This window comes from Peromyscus californicus, unplaced genomic scaffold, assembly GCF_007827085.1.
Source record: "Peromyscus californicus insignis strain IS unplaced genomic scaffold, ASM782708v3 Scaffold_11__1_contigs__length_118956290, whole genome shotgun sequence".
Classification (NCBI taxonomy): Eukaryota; Metazoa; Chordata; class Mammalia; order Rodentia; family Cricetidae; genus Peromyscus; species Peromyscus californicus.
The window spans coordinates 70,586,442-70,604,179 of record NW_026294402.1 but is presented as its reverse complement, the minus strand read 5'-3'; the positions used below and the strand labels follow the sequence as shown (position 1 = coordinate 70,604,179).

Here is a 17,738-nt window from a genome sequence, read left to right as displayed (position 1 = left end):
CTGGAAGATGTGCATAGTGCTACCTCAAGATCCAGCTATACCACTCTTGGGCATGTACCTAAAGGATGCTTCATTCTGCTATGGAGACACTGCTGAGCCATGTTCATTGCTTCTCTATTCATAATAGCCAGAAATTGGGAACAACCTAGATATCCTTCAGGAGAAGAATGGATAAGAATATGTAGTACATTTATACAATGGAGTATTAATCAGTGGCTGAAAAAGATGAAATTTGCAGGTAAATGGATGGAACTAGAAAAAAATCATTCTGAGTACAGTAACCCAGAAAGACAAGTATGGTATGTATTCACTTATGTGTGGGTATTAGCTGTTCAGTCATTGATAACCCAGCTACAATCCGTAGAACCACAGAGGTTAGGTATAGAATAAGGGACTTGGGGTGTGGACAGATTGATCTCCCTAGGAAAGGAAAATAGAACAGATAGTCATGGATGGATGGGTAGGATGAAGTGGAGAGGGGAAGGGGAGATATGGACCAGGAGGGAATGCTAGAAGACAGCTAAAGCTAAGGCCTATTTGAGGGGTAGTATAGAAACCTAATACAGTAGAAGCTTTCTAAAATATGCATAAATGAAGGCGATCTAAATGAAATCTCCAAATAATGGGAGAAACAGGCCAAACTGGACATTTCTTGTCACCAGATGAAGCTTCCAGTTGCTGGGATTGGGTTACATCTGAGTTGTTGGCCAAATGGGTCCCATGGGAACCCCTAAACAACTTAGGCTGTTTCCAAGACTATAGTTTTCTCTCCACAGACAGCAAGACCCCATTGATTAAGATAACACCTATACAATTAATTGAACATGGAGAAGTTGACCAGTGCCTATATAGAGACTTCAGACCTATGTACTACCACCTTTGACACAGGAAGGTACTCCGCATGCTACCAAAAGAGAAATGTAAACACAAACCCTTTAATCTATAATGTTTTCTTGCTTGCAAGGTATGCAAGTACAATGGTGGTATAAAGCTTGAGCAAGTAACCAACCAATATCTGATTTGACTTAAGTCCTATTCCATAAGATGGAACCTGTCTTAGTTAGGGTTTCTATTGCTGTGACAAAACACAATGACAAAAAACAAGTTAGGAAGGAAAGGGTTTATTTATTTGGTTTACACTTCCACATTACTGTTCATCACTGAAGGAAGTCAGGACAGGAACTCAAACAGGGCAGGAACCTGGAGGCAGGAGCGGAAGCAGAGGCCATTGAGGGGAGCTGCTTACGGGCTTGCTTCCCATGGCTTGCTCAGTCTGTTTTCTTATAGAACTCAGGACCAACAGCCCGAGGATGGTACCACCCACCATGGGCTGGACCCTCCCCACCATTGATCACTAAAAGAGAAGATGCCTTACAACTGGATCTCATCGAGACATTTCCTCAACTGAGGCTCCTTCCTCTGATGACTCTAGCTTGTATCAAGTTGACACAAAACCAGCCAGTACAGAACCCATATCCAACATGGCTTAGATGACCAAGAAACTGAGACTAGATAGCTCATGGACATAGGGTAACCAAATACTACTGTTCAAAAAGTGAAATAGCAAGCCGGGTGGTAGTGGCACATGCCTTTATTCCCAGCACTCGGGAGGCAGAGGCAGGCAGATCTCTGTGAGTTCGAGGCCAGCCTGGGCTACAGAGTGAGTTCCAGGAAAGGTGCCAAAGCTACACAGAGAAACCTTGTCTCAAAAAACCAAAAAAATAAATAAGTAAAATAAAATAGCAGTAAAATGACTCCTATTGACATTGTGCTGTACTCATAGATCAGTGCGTAGCTCAGCCGTCATTAGAGCAGCTTCCTCCTGCAGCAGATGGGAACAAATACAGAGGCCCATGCCAGACATTATGCAGAGAGTGAGAGACCTTGGAATACTCTGCCCTAAACAGGATGTCTCTGTCAAATCTCTCCCCTCAGGGAGAAGAGATCCCTGCAGAAGAGGAAACAGAAAGTATGAAAGAGCCAGAGGGGATGAAGGACACCAAGGAAACAAGGCCCTCTAAATCAACAGGATCCAGGCACATATGAACTCACAGAGACTGAGGCAGCATGCACGGGGCCTGCACAGGACTGCACCAGATGTGGTCCTAGAGCTGAAAGGAGAAGTGGACACAGGCCCCCATCCCATCCAGAAGCTATCTCCAATTGATAACTCCTCGAAGAGAAAAAATTAGTTTCCTCCAAGGAAATCTTACTGAGGAAACAAGCTACTCTTAAGCATAGGTTGCATGCCCAGCAGTAGCTGGCCCACAGATTGAACTCAACAGCATCTATGAAGGTTCTTTGTCTCATGCTGTCATGGCATAGCTTTCCACCCTTTTTAAAGTTTATCTTAGTATCTTTTATTGCTATTTTATTTCTATAATTTTTTTCTTCTCTCTTTGTGTATATAGTATGGCTTCCAGTTTACTGTTTTTTTTATGGGATTCCTGAGTGTGTGAATGAGTAGGTCTGTTTCTCGTGCCTTCTCTTGGACTCTTTTCCTTCTGTTGGTTTGTTTTGTCCAATTCCAATGTGTTAGTTTTTGTTTTATCTTATTATATTTTATTTTAGTTATTTAAAAATGAATTTAAAAAGCAGAGAGAAGTTTACTTGATGAGCAGAGAGAACTACACACCGTAGTTTAGGATATAAGGAGAGTGTTTAGGATGTAGCAAGGACTTACCCCCATTTACTAAAGTGGCTGTGTGTTCTCCTTCAAGATCCTCCTGGCGCTCTTCTAAAAACAGAGATTACTCATCTGGTTCTCAGACACTTAGTTAAAAGTGGATACATTTTTTTAAATGTTGGTAAATTAACAAATACATTTTTTATTCTCCCTGCTTGCTAATGAGAGTTAAGGGCAATTAGGTAAATTTTCTTTATGTACTTCAGCACTTCGTTTTGGAAAATATTTTTATTCTAGAAATATTTTCTTTAGGAAAAAAAATTAATTGCCCTAAATCTCAGCCTTTAGTTAATAAAATGTGTGAGGGACCAAAAAAAAGTAGTTAGCATTTGTACAACACAGGGGTAATAAGCTAGCTAACAACCCACTTTGCATATTCATGACATTCACTCTCTAACGACTACAAATCAAGCGATATTTACCAAGTGTACAGTTGTCAGTGTTGCCTACAACACAGAGGTAGTTACTTCAGCCATAACTAGTGGGTGAGACCAAGCCTGTCTGTTTCTATTTGAAACAGGAATTCCCTAATTTATAGATACCCATTGTCTTACATTTCTGCTTCCACTCTAGCAGGTTTCTCATGAGATTCACCGGTCCGTGTGGATCTGAGAAGCTGAAACAACTTGGGGATCTTTAGCTGCAGACCAACTCTTCCTGTGTGGCCTTTTGTGCCAGCCAACAAAGTGGGACCCATCCAGCCACTAACTGATTTATTCCTTCCTCCCACTCTCCAGCCAGTCCTTCAAGGCCAATTTACTGTTTGCAATTCTGACATCCTAGCTGTTTCCTGTTTTGCCAAATGTTACTCCTTCACGCCAGGTTTGTCAGAATCAACAACACAGATCAATCATAGTTTCCATCCCTTGTAACTGGCAGGTTATACTGTGTTACAAGGAGACTGGTACCCTCAGTCTGGCTACAGAGTACTTACTTTCTTCTGCCTCATGACCAGCTGCTTCCTTCAGAAGGCTACAGTCACATAATCCCTTAATCAAAAGTCTATACAAGTTGGACTTCAAGACTGGTAAATTCATTATTAAAGACTTTTTTCCTAAAACATTTTACATTGTATTTTAATATTTTATGCCTTTACTGATGTGTTGAAAACATTCCATATCCAATAAACAATAGCATTGGAATGTACATGGGACTTTGCAGAGGGAAAGCAATACTCCCACACAGCCCTCCCACTAGCATTAGCAAAGGCAGGGCAGCACAACAGTCAACTGTCTGAGCTCTCACTCTAGTGGGTCCTATTATAAGACGTAGGATTTGCAACACGTGACTTAACGTCGCAGACTCTCACAATCAGTTACACCTATTACAAGGCAAGGAATGCTTGCTGTATATTTAAGACAATGGACATGTGTCTGAAAGAGCAGAAATCAATAAAAATCATTACATTCTGCTTCTGCTATTTCACTTTGATACTCTGGTATTTTGTAGTGAATTATTATGTCAGCACCAACAACTGGGGTGTCGCCCTACAACTGAGGCAGGAAATCGCTGAGTGGATAAAGGTCATTACCACTAAAGATGATTACCTGAATTTGGTTCCCAGGTTCAAGGTTTCCCACTTGAGAAAAGAGTATTCACACACAGAAAGAAAGAAAGAAAGAAAGAAAGAAAGAAAAAGAAAGAAAGAAAGAAAGAAAGAAAGAAAGAAAGAAAGAAAGAAAGAAAGAGGGAGGGAGGGAAGGTAGGAGGGAGGGAGGGAGGCAGGGAGGAAAAAGAAGTAAAACAGGAAAAATATCTACAAGTTGCTGGTATTTTATTCCACAACAATAGTCAACTGTTGGTAAAGAGTAAGACAGTCATAGAATACTGTCAATTTTTCTTAACTATTAACTAGTAGTTACTGTCCATGTCCCAGTAGCATGAGCAGACTCAAGAAAGTACGGGAAGCATCCTTATGCCAATTCTTGGATTTTTTTTTTTTTTTTTTTTTTTTGCTTTACAAGCTGTGAAATGTATTTCCACTGACTCATTGTAAACTGAAAGTGTATCACATTCGTGGTATAAAGTACAAAATAAACATTGAGCGTAATTTAGTTAACAATAGAAAGCAGGTAAAAAGCTTAATCAAATACAACTAAACAAGAAAGGTAGACCTAAAGGCCAAGACATAGACAGATCAAACAACTAAGTTTCGAAAACGTAAATGTTCTTTTGCCCTTATTTCCTGAGGACAACACATATAACTTGTGAGTACTTGAACTGTACACATCTGGAATGTCCAGTTAGGATCCACCGTGAAGTGTAAACCTGCTAAGATACTTCCCTCAACTCTGCTGCAACACAGTTCCACCCCTGCTTCTTGTTCTTTCTACTGAAAGGCCTCCTTAGGTTTGTTCAAGATAACACACAGGTAAAAAGGGCTGAGGTTTGAAAAATATTTTTTATGCACAAGAGGTTAATTCAAGCTAGTTATTTAAATAACAATACACTCTTTTACAGGTTTGCTAGTATGCTTTGTGTTACTCAATGTTGGATTTATTTAAACATTTAATGTGGAAGAGATAGAATTTTAATGTTGAATATGTAGTCTTTGCATTTTAAGATATTTATTAAAGATTCAGGATAGTTATTTTTAGCTATTTTAGGATCTTTATCAAATCTATATTTTTCCACTTAATGTATTATGAAATATTGAGTCAATATAAATATTATGATCTAAATTCATATACTTCATGTATAGCCTTTTGGGTAATTTGAGGAGAAACTTGTAAATTCTCAACCTGTTTTAAATATTACAACAGTTATTGTAACAGACTAACCAAGACCTAGGTGCTATCTGGGAAAAAAATTAGTCCAAACAAATAATCTAACGAAGTCACAAAATTTAAGGCTGAGTTCTAAACAGAACAAGTTTGCAATAAGTATAAAATGACAATGAGAATCCCCTGAATGAGAAAGCATAAATTCAAACTTAATCTGAATCACAGACAACACCAAAGCCTCCAGGATTCCATGATTAGTTGAGCACAGTAGTTTTCCTTCTTGAAACTCAGGAGTTTGCTCACCTAAAATTTCATCATGAGAGCCGGGCAGTGGTGGCACACGCCTTTAATCCCAGCACTCGGGAGGGAGAGCCAGGTGGATCTCTGTGAGTTCCAGGCCAGCTTGGGCTACAGAGTTCCAGGAAAGGCGCCAAAGCTACACAGAGAAACCCTGTCTTGAAAAACCAAAAAAGGCCGGGCGGGTGGTGGCGCACGCCTTTAATCCCAGCACTCGGGAGGCAGAGCCAGGCGGATCTCTGTGAGTTCGAGGCCAGCCTGGGCTACCAAGTGAGTTCCAGGAAAAGTTTCATCATGAGCCTGTCATAAAACTCAAGATCAAAAAAACAAATTGACTTATGAATATATACATAAAAAAACTGCCTATGGCCCCCCCACCCCCCACCGCCTTCAAAGGGCCATTTAAAGAATGTCCATTTTCTCTCAATCAAGTATCTTCCAGTTGTATAACTTCAGCCTGTATTCTTCCCTCTTCTTCATAATCTCTCAGCTAAACTAAAATCATACAATAGCTCTAGAAATGTGACAAAGGTCATGTGAAAAGCACCTATCAGACGCTTATCACAAAATCCATCACGGTGGGGCCTCACAGGGGAGTGCCTTAGTAGGTCTCCTGAAAGAGTTGGCTGACTTCCTTGGAACACAGGACTCCTATTGGTTAGTGTGGCAAATGCAGTGTATGAGAGGAAGGTTTGTTTTGACTCATGGTTTGAAAAGACACAGTTGTTCCATCATGGTTAAGGATGGTTTGAGAGCAGACAGCGTCCTCATTGCAGAGTGGGTGGCGGCTTCTTTTCTCGCCCCAGCTAGGAAGCAGAGAGGCTTTGCTGGAGAGGGATTGGAATAATTCTCAGTGTTCACTCTTAGCAAGATTCTTCCTCCAGTCAGTCCTCTTATCTAAACTAGCCACACCCCCAATCCAGCACTCACAACTAGGGAGCAAGCCCTCAAGCACATGAGCCCTTGGTCACACTTCCCATCAAACCATAACAGTTCAGCATGAAGGCAGTCAAAAGAACTTGAGGCTTCGATTGTTTTTCTCTGAATAGAGGAAAAGTTACATGAGTCTTTCAAATTTTCCCTGATGCATCTACTTGCCAAAGCATGGTGGACTGTGGATTTCTGTTAGCCTTAGACTCCTCAGGATCTATTCTAACGGTAGTAACAGTAGAGGATATTCATTGACTGTGTACCTTATGCAGGTTCACAGGCCTGTGACGGTACGTGATTAAATCCAAATTACAACTGTCTCCTATGATCTCTGCTTGAAAGGATTAAAAACAGTTATAATAAAGTGAAGTGGTTTGCTCAAGGATATGCAGCTTTCAAAGTCAGAGCTGGTATACTAACAGTCTCCACAGCGCCCTCACTCTTGAACCCTATTGGCAGCCAAATGAGGGATAAAACAACCTCTCCTCCCTCTTCTCAAAGAGTACATCTAAGGAGTATTAGCTGGCCCACCCCTCTTGCATCCAGTTTATTAACATGATTATTTGCATAAAGTTCATGTTGAACTGTCTTTTTTTGTTTGTTTGTTTGTTGGTTGGTTTGTTTTTGAGACAGGGTTTCTCTGTATAGCTTTGGTGCCTGTCCTGGATCTCACTCTGTAGACCAGGCTGGCCTCAAACTCACAGAGATCCTCCTGGCTCTGCCTTCCAAGTACTGGGATTAAAGGCATGTGCCACCTCCGCCCAGCCAGTTGAACTGTCTTTTACTGCATATTTAATAATGAAAGAAAATATAAAATTTGGGGCTGGGTAGATGCCTCAGCACTTAAAAGCATTTGTTGCTCCTGAAGAAGTCCAGGTTTAATTCCCAGCACCCACATGGCAGCTAAGAATTGTCTGGAACTCCAGTTTCAGAGGATCTGACTCTCTAATGGTTTCCTCGGGCACCACATGCACACGGTATACAGACATACATGCAGGCAGAACACCCATAAAAGAAAAGTAAATATATCTTTTTTTAAGAAATTTAAAAACTTAAGAAATAAAAGAATAATACCTAATAAATTTGAGGAACTATCCTGGGAATGAGCATTCTCTAGTCAGGGTTCCTCTGATTCAAGGAGAGGAAGGTAGTTTTGGCCTCAAGGCTCAGGGGTTGATTATTTATGAGAAATGCATAACTGAAATGCCTGCTGTTCTACTAAATTCTACTTCTGTGACTCAAAAAAATTCTACCTGGGGAGAGTAGAGGTAGCAAGCAGGAAAGACAATAATCCCAATTTACCCTACCATAACGTTATGTTTTCTTGCAACATTAATTGTGGAATGTGAATGCTACATGTGAGAATATTATATGATTGCACTCAGAATTCAAACACTAACGCACAGATATGAATCATTTTTAAAACAGCAGCTTAAAGAAAACCTCTGAAAGGAAAATGTGATGCTCTCCACACTTGTCTCCCCTGACTTCTGGCCCTCGAGTGTACTTCAGACTCATCTGCTGCCTGTGTATCACAGTGGCTTCCTAAAATTGCTATCTCTCTTTCTTTAGCCGTTTTGGGGATTTCCCATGTTTGATCTTTTTTAAAAATTCGATTTGTTCTAAAGTAGCTTTAATGTTGAAATCGGCATCCTATATACAATTTACAGATTTTTTTTCTCCTCCTCTCCCCCCAGAATGGGACTGTAGCTTTCATCAGTTTATTTTCAACTCCTGAAATAATTCTCTCAAGAGAAAATATGATCCCCCGTTTAAAATCCGTTAAGTTAATAATAAAGAAAAAATTCAACATGTATGTAACTTACATTGAAAGTAAAGTAATTCTAGAAATCGATGGACCAAGCTTCCAATCATTGGTTTATTCATTTGTGTATAACATTTCTAGTGTGGGCCTCAAGATTGGCTATTTTCCACATTTTGCTGTTCTGCCCTTGGCATCATGAGGATTTCGGGGGCTGCCCATGGATTCTGTGGCTACCAGTGAGGGGCATGAACGGGAACCACGGCTCTAGAATACAGTCTAGGAATCCACTGCTTGCTTTCCTTCCCTGCTGAACATCTGGGGATCGATCGGCTAGATGACATTTTTGTTCCTAAGGTTACAGTGCTTCTCAAGGTACCTTTCCTATATATCTGTCCAGCAAGTGTTCTGGTAGCAATTTTTATTACACGCCCAAGAGGAATGAAAAGCCCTCAGCTGGTCTGGGCTACTGAACTATCGCCTACACTTTGCGGAGAAGATCTGACTACAACAATATAAATAGTAATCAAATTTTCCTCCAATGATTCAGCTTACAAGTGTTTCCTCTTTTCTTCTGGGACGCTGAAGAAACACTGGGGTAATACAGGGATAAATAGGGAGTAGTTCTTTCTGCTAACCCTGGTAAGTAAAGGCCATAGGCAAGCCCAGGGTTGTGGGTGTAGGCGAGAAGGGCCTCGGGCCAACTAGGGCTTGTCTTTGATCTCATGTTCCTCTGGCTCCATCTTTGAATTGCTAGCCATTTTTAGACAAGGGCTCCCAGTTTTAATCTCACACTGGGGTTCACAGATTTTGTAGTCACTCCTATAAACTTTCTATCAATGCCGAGCGCAAATTGCAACCCTAATAACAATCGCAGATGCTCCGCCAGGCCTCAACGCAGTGGTTCTCAACCTGGGGGTCGCGCCCCCTTTGTGGTGACTTACATATCAGATATCCTGCTTATTGGGTATTTAATTTACATTGTGATTCATCACAGTAGCAAAATTGTAATTATGAAGTAACGATGAAATAATTCTATGGGGGCGGGGGTCACCACAACATGAGGAACTGTATCAAAGGTTAACAGCATCGGGAAGGTTGAGAACCACAGCTAACGTCTTTTAAAGACTATTCTTGAAGCTGTATACACAGTAATTCATTTTATCCTTTAACATTCAGTAACAGGGAAAGAGCCACAGAGAACTCAACCAACTTGCTCAAGGCTACACGGCCTGCCAGCTTGAATTCCAGATGAGGCTGCCTAGCTTCCTTGATGCCGAGTATCCCCCGTGATGGAATTATAGAAAAGACAACACTTACATTTAAGTTAACCACTGACTGACATTCTGGAAGGACTGTGTTTCCTACCCAGAAAGGCTAAAGACAGAGTCATAACCGTGAAAGAAACCTGAGCTTCTCTTAAAATAATACTGTGATCGTTATTGAAGGGTCTTGTGAAAGTTACAAAACGTCATGTTTTTCTTGTTCTGACACATCCAGTAGTAACAAATAAAATCCAAATATGATTTCACAGAGCTTGATCACGACTCTCTTAAGGTATACACTCACATATATATAAACACTTATTTATTTGGGTGTGTGTGTGTGTGTGTGTGTGTGTGTGCCACAGCATGTGGAGATCAGGGGACAATTTAAAGGAGTCACTTCTCTCTTTCTACCATGTGGACTGCAGAGATGGAACTCAGCTTGTCAGGCTTGGTGGCAACCGCTAAAACATAAATAAGTATATATATAAAATATATATATATATGTATATACCTATTTATTTCTAGGAAACCCATTCAATATTAACAAGTTGTTAACACCTCGTTCTAATAATTAATTAAATAAACACAATATCTCAGCTATACATTAATTACATTCAATTTGTTTCTAAAACATGGGATTATTTCTTGCAATAAGAGAACCTTTAATATCCACTGCTTACGAAAAGGAAGACAAAAGTACGTATTATGAAGACAAGGATACCGTTATCTTAGAAATTATAGACTTGCAAGGTCTTACTTTAACTTCTATGATACCTATTTTAAACCCCACATGGCTTGTTATCTAAGTGTCACATAATATTTATTTAGCTCTTTGCCCTCTGGGCAGAGAACAATGCACTCTTTGGATATATTGTCATTGTTAGCTTCTTCTCTTCCAAAAGTACTAAACATTACTCTTATTAATCTACAAATATCTTTTCCCCACATTTTAAACAGCTTTACATTAATAGATTTTTTCTTTTTTTTTAAATTATAATCTGTCCACCACTGTTTGAACAACTCTCGTACAAATTACAAAGATGACTACTTGGTTATGTGGATTATTTTAAACATTTCTCGGGGGTGGTAGGGGACAGATAAATCTTCCCATCATTATTTTTAATCTTACTGTCAAACTTTGTGAGCTGAACCTTAAACATCCCAACCTCACAACAGGAAAATAAATCCCTATCCCCTCCAAATGAATGAGCCTCTTGACAAGGCCGTCGGCTTTAAAGGCTATCTTAGCCATGGGTATTATTTTAAGAGATGAGCAAAGGGGCAAACCCACAGCCTGGCTCGTAAAATATGAACGGAAGGTGCAAAGAAGACCTCATAAATACTGCTTAGAACAAGGGATTCATTGTTTCCCTCCAGTCCTGGGAGTGGCTCCTGTGATCTCAACCCCTGTCTGTGCATTAGGGAAGCCTCTTCCTTTGACCTGTAGTTGTTTTGTTTTGTTTTTTTAAAGCCAAACTACTACATTATTTACGACTGCACATAGTAGCTGCTCTGTGTGTTCCTCGTGTACATATACTGAGACATATACTTTCTTTTCCCCAAGTCAGTATTTCAATGCAGAAGGCTGAAAGGGCTTTTTGCTAGAGCTGATGTCACTGGGGATGTTAAATTAGCTTTTGTGCCAGCATGAGGTAGACTGAGGATTTCCCAGCACATTCTCCACCTGCACACCTCAAAGACCAGCTTTGAATAACTACCTCATTTGCTGTCTTTTTAAAGTACTTTTAAGAAGTATTTTATTTCTTTAACAGCCTTATCTACATTGTTTTAATCTAGCCCATTTTCACCTCTTGAGAATTTAATAAAGAAAATAATTTCTTAATATTAGCAGTGTTGGTCTTAAAGACAACATAAAGAAAAGTTGGGTGGGAATTGAATGCTGAATTAGTTTTGTTCAGTACTGGAGTCTTTTCAACCTTTTACGATTTAATTCTTTCCTTTTAAATTTTAATCATCTTTCAGGATAGTAAAGTCAAAAAATCAATTAAGTTTTGTCAAAGGGATCCTCAAGTAGAGTAGATAAGAGGACGGCGGGGAGAGATGGGGTGTCAGGGAAACCACTGCAGAGGACTTCAGAAGTCAGCGAATTCTGATGCCCTGGGGTGCTCTCCTCTCCATGGGTGGAGGCTGCAGCTGGCACATCCTTACCTTTCCCTTCTCCACTACTGAGGAAAAGGAGGCTGCACCTAGATTCTCAAACTGGAACGAATTGATTTTCAACTAATCTAAGCCTTTAGTTATAAAGAAAGTAGGACCAAAGGCAACTCCCAGGAAGGGTGGGAGCAATAAAGACAGCCAAGAGAGCCTGGGGCTCCAGAAACTACAAAACTAAACAGGGGAGAATTAAAAGTGTTGGGGTTGGGGCCGGGGGAGGAAAGAGTGTGTAATTACAGGCAGTGAGAGGGTGAGGAGGCAGCGGCGGCGCTTGGGGCCTGTCCAATCCCTTCTAGCTATATGTCCATTCCTTCCTGATTCCCAAGTCACTTCTCATTAGGCTTTTGAAACTGTTTTGTAAGTGACCATTAAGATATAAATTTTTTTATTAAACTGTGTTTATAGTAACCTCCCTCCGGGAGCTGCCCCAGTCATTTGGCAATGAAACAGCTTTAAGAACCACAGTCTAGTTGTCTTGATTATAAATGAGAGTGATTATTGATGAAGAGGGAAAAGGTTTTCATCCTTAGCAATAATTTTCCCCTTCAAACAGAGGGGAAAATTTTTTAAGGAATGATTGTTGTTTTTGCCCAGTATCCGTATTTCTTATTTCAGACATAATCCATGGATATGTGCCACAATGTCTTTCAACCCATCACTCATATTTTTAAAAAAAAATTGCATGTGTTTATGGATGTGTTTATATTCCACCTGTTATAATGCTGTTGGAGAGACTCCACACCATAGGTAGCATCTTTACAGAGATCTATATACAAGTCCCTCTCCACTGAGCATGTGAGTCGACCAAAAACAACAATAAATACCAATGATGACTTGCAAAACTGTCGATTGAGGACATAAGCATTATCATTTTTCCAATAACAGGGGAGTTTATTGTTTTTAAGAAGGGATCCTTAATTTAATGTTCCCTGTATTGCACCTTCCATACTAGCATGTTGTAAATCATGAAAATGTTCAATGTTGCATCTATATACATTATACTTACACATTAATATATATTCTTAAAATGTATCTACAAAGAATTTGAACTCAATGCAGCAATGACCCAAAAACTACTAATAAACACAGATGTCAGTTTTTGCTTTCAGAAAAATATATGTAGGCAATGAATAACACAAGTTTCCCATTTTTTTATGATTTGCTCTAAAATATTTAGTTTTGTATCATTAATTAGATGAAACATTGTTATCTAATTTTTAAATAATTTTAGAACTATCCTACAGGCATTTGTCCCAAGACAGGAATTGTACTTAAATATTAAAGGTGTATAATCTAATTGTGCATTTGTATAAGTACTTCATACACAAACCAAGTAAATATTTAGGAAAAATAGACATAAAAAGTATAAAAAAAGAAAACTTATTAGGAAGATATTTTTGTCCCCCACAAAATTAGGTGGTATCAATTCAACAAAATTTTGGCTGATATTCAGCAGTTTGAGGATAGGGGGTTAAACTGCAAAACTCTCTTACTGTAGCAGAAACTAAATTTGGCCTAACAAGTTACTAAAAATAATTTAAAGATGGAATAGTGAGTGAGCTTGGTTTATATTTAGATGCTTACATATCCTAATTCCTGTTACTTACATTTCACTTTTAACTTTTAGTAAATTAAAATATTTTTTTCACTTACGAAAACAATACTAATTCACAAGAAATTTCTAAAAATAAATATTGTGTTGGATATGATTCTGGATCTGGGTTAAGTTAAATTAGTTATGAGAAATGTTACAGATGCCATTCACATCCTGATACTCCCAGGTGGCTTCTTCAGAACACGCCCCCTACTGCTACTAACTGGACTCATTCACACTTAGTTTCCACAACATAGGCATTTTTTCAGATACTAAAGAAAGGAATTTCTCTTGAGCTTTGTAACAGCATGAAACACAGTGCAGGTAATATATGCTGGTGAATTACACCAAAAGCACTGGGATTTTTTTTGTTCACTTTATAATGATACTCTACATTTAGCTTTCCGAATATGCTTTGATTTGTTTTATGTGTAGAAGATATATGGAAGTAAGCTTTATACTAAGTAGTGATTGGCCATAAAGTTCGGTTATATTAGTAGGCATGTTTTAAGAGCAATAAAATTGTAGCTCAATTTTACTTCAAGACAACTACAAGAAATTCACCCAGGATCAGAAGTCATTTTCTAGTAATTTCTTATGAGATATTTATTTGGGGAATATTAATTTTTTTAAAAAAATATATGGTTTGTTATTGAGGAAAACATTACTAATCACCTGTTTAAGCATGATCAAAATAAGGTTTCTGAAGTTTAAATCTAATATTATTCCCCTAGAATAAAATAAATAATTGTATGTGTTGATAAGAGCATATAAACAGCTGTGCCATCACACTATGACTAACACAAGAAAAATACCATTAATTTAAAAGCAAAACTATTACTTAATGATAAAACAGGGTTCTAGTAATCATTGAATAAATTGTTTTCTGTTTGCTTTGTTTTTTTGTTTTATCTATATTTATAAAAAAGTAATGGCATACAACTTCAAAAATCTAATTTTTTTCTAAAATAACAGTAGATATCTATTACAAATGATCAAAAGATACAGTTTAATGAAATATATTAAGACAGATTCATGACTGAGCTATTATTGCTTAATCACAAATTCTCTTTTGTCATGTTTTAGCTGACCTAAGCAAATAACCAAAGTTGGTCTAATACTTTAGATTTGTTTCTCTAAAGTAAGCAAATCACTAAAATAATTTAAAGGTAAAAATTATGGGGTTTGCTTTGTACTTAGATGTTTACATGGTCTAAATCCATGTAAGATGTCTACATCTAAATAGAGTGATTTCCGTGATTCACATTTAGTTATGCTGAGCAAAAGTTGTTCTGCAGATATTAATGTGGATCCTTGAGTAAAAAAGCTGAAAAGTAAAATGTTCTGCGAAGAATATTTTCATTCCCCTTGTACTAAGAAGAGGCAATCAAACAAATTTAGAGTTACATTCTATTTGAAAGCTCTCACTGAGACCTGCTGGTTATATGTACAAAAGAAAATGCCACCAGAAAGAGCTGCAGAGCACCTGACATGCCATAGATGATAGCTTTCTAAGCTCAGTACTGAGAGCTTTGTCCCTGGTAACACAAAATATATGATTTAGTAAGCCCCTTCTCCTTCGGGCCAGGACTACTAAGAGTAAATGACCACAGCATATTAAGAAACATACATTACCAACTTGGCCACATGTCACCAAGATTCGTTGCTATCTGACTTTTCAAAAAGTATTTCCTTTGAGATAGTATACAAGGATATTTTTTACTAGGTGTAGAGTAAGATATTTTGAAATCAACCCAGATTGCATTTTAATCTAAAATTTTTAAAGGTATTGCTTTATAGGGACCTTGATTCTTTAAAGTTTATTAAATTTGCTGGTTAAATTTTAAGTCTTAAAACTAAATTATGTTTAATGTTACTTTCCTTTAAACGTCTAAAGACAGTCAATTCCTCTTTAGTTTCTACCAAACTATTTTAAGTTAAAACAGCCCTTGTAAAACTATTTGAAGTAGGTAGACTATGTAATATCCTTGTGAGAGGGGATACTAGGCAGTGATCTGCCATTTGAGATTGTCAATATTTAAAAATTACCATGAAGCCCCAGCACCAATTGAAGTATAATTTTAAAACCTGTTCCTTAATACCCTTGTTGATAGTTATAGAAATTTATCAATTAAATATTTTTATCTCAAGGAAGAATTTGGTATAGATAAATACCATCAAAACAAGTTTTATATTTATCTTGCCTGTGTCAAAAATCAACTAAGTATAACTACATTTTAATCATTACACTTAAGGAAGGAATGTTTCAATTAGATCGAGATTTCTTTTCTAAACTGTTTTTTCATTGAACTCCCTTGATTGCTAGTATTTTACAGCTTCATCTGATCTTGGTTAATTTCATTTAAAGATTTTTTACAATAACTTCTTCCCCTAGATGAGATTTTTTTAAGTAGCATATGAATATGTATTCACATGCTCTTTAAATTACTAACAAAAATGGTTTGGAAAGTTACTTTTATTTTCCCATACATAATACTGGTTTCTTCATTCCTTTCTTTCTTTTTTCCTTTTTGCTCAAAGCATTGCTATCCTTATAAATTTCCCTTTTTATAATATTGCCTTTTATGCACATCTTTAAATTAAATTTTAACAAGCTCTCAAAGGACCAAATTCTACACAAATCGTGACTGTTTAATTTTAGCTATCCATGTTAAATATATGTAACTCTGTAGCCTAAAGCAAAACCTTGTATCACTGTAAAAAATGAAACAGAAGTTATTGAGGGGAGTTTTATAAAATGAATATATAAACATGGCCACCTACCAAGAAGCTTCTTTACCATTAGAAAAAAAACCCACTTTATAGTAATACAGATGAACAAACAAACGAACAACATACCTAAATTGACAAAGCTCATGACCATGTCAGCATCGTTCAGAAAGTTGGTATCGTGTAGGCTGGCGAGAGGGGGGCTCTGGGTAGTGAGAGGAATCCTTGGAGATAACTGCACACGGTGAGCATACCCATTGGGAGAGGCTGGGTACCCCTTTCTTGCCTCCTTGGCCTCTCCTGCCAGGGATACCCTCACCAAGTATTCCGACTCTTCAGGATTCTCCTCGCTGGCCATAGCATTGTACAGATCCAGCATAAAGAGGGGTGCAGAAGATGCCTGTTTTCCAGGTGAGAACGGCCTGGGTCTGTGAGGCAAACCCAAAATAGAGAGAATTTCCCTCTGTATTTCCCGTCTTTCATGGTTCCGCAGTCTTCTATAAATAAAACTGGAGTGAACATGATTGTCTCCCAAACCTCCTTTTGTACAACCCACTTGAACCCAGCCGCTCCAGAGGAAGCCCACAATACCCCTAAGTAAAAATACAGTCCAACGCATTTTTGTACAAAAAGCAAAAGTCGGTATTTTTAATCCTTCTTGTGCACTTGAAAATAATAATGATCCAGGTTCCTTGGATGTACGCTTTTCCAGTAGCTGTAAAGCTGTAAAAACAAATTTACCTATTCTTCATGACAGTGATATTTCTGAACACATCAGCCTCACTCCATTTTCTTCTCCTGTTTTAAATATTTTAAAATACGTCAAGAGTAGTTATTTCTAAGAAAGCTGAAATTCAGATTTCAGATTATCCACAGTTGTTAAGAACTCTTGCAGTATTGATGTAGCAAAAGCTGGCTAAAATTATTTGATCAAATAACCTATGCATTCCTATGTGAATTTATGATAATCAGGCCTTTGGTATTTGAACTGACGAAAGCTGGTCTTCTGATAAACTGTAGCTCCCAAGTTCTCTTCACTGGTTCTGACTTCTTCTCACTGCTTGAACTCTTTCCAAGACAAATCCTGAGGTCAGAATCACAGATCTACGCTGATCTGCACCTTGCTGTTGGAATTATATTTGTCCGGCAGCCTAGTGATAACTTGAACATCTCTTGTATGGTCTCAGTGTAAAACAAGACCCAAGGTTATACTGTTCAAGTAAATGTGTTTCCCTGAGTTTACTTGAAATCCTTCCTGTAAATCCATTCAATCTTTTCTCCTTCTTACAGTTAATTCCACCTCCAGCAGGCACAAATAGACCAGCCCTCTTCAAGAGAGATCTAAGGAGAAATGTAAGCACAACCCTGCTGGGAAAGAAGAGGCTTCTCATTGTAATTTGAAACTGGTAAAGCAAAAAGAAGTTAACCCTTTTGCTACCAGAAAAGCCTCCATTTTCGCAATTGTAGAACCATGCATGTAACATACAACAGTGATATGTGGGGTGTACAAGTTCCAGGGAGGGGAAAAGCTAGTTTTCAAGTAGCAGACTGAGAACTTTGCCACCCTTCCATA

General features: G+C 38.2%; 1 protein-coding gene across 1 annotated transcript in view; it reads right to left on the bottom strand.

Moving 5' to 3' along the window:
* The window catches only part of Bmp5 (bone morphogenetic protein 5), a 125,608-nt gene extending 108,097 nt beyond the window's left edge, over positions 1 to 17,511 (bottom strand). The window contains exon 1 of the mRNA XM_052714699.1: positions 16,295 to 17,511. Within this exon, the coding sequence (XP_052570659.1) occupies positions 16,295 to 16,784 (490 nt within the window). The 5' untranslated portion in view covers positions 16,785 to 17,511. The remainder of the gene's footprint in view (positions 1 to 16,294) is intronic.
* Positions 17,512 to 17,738: the final 227 nt, after the last annotated feature.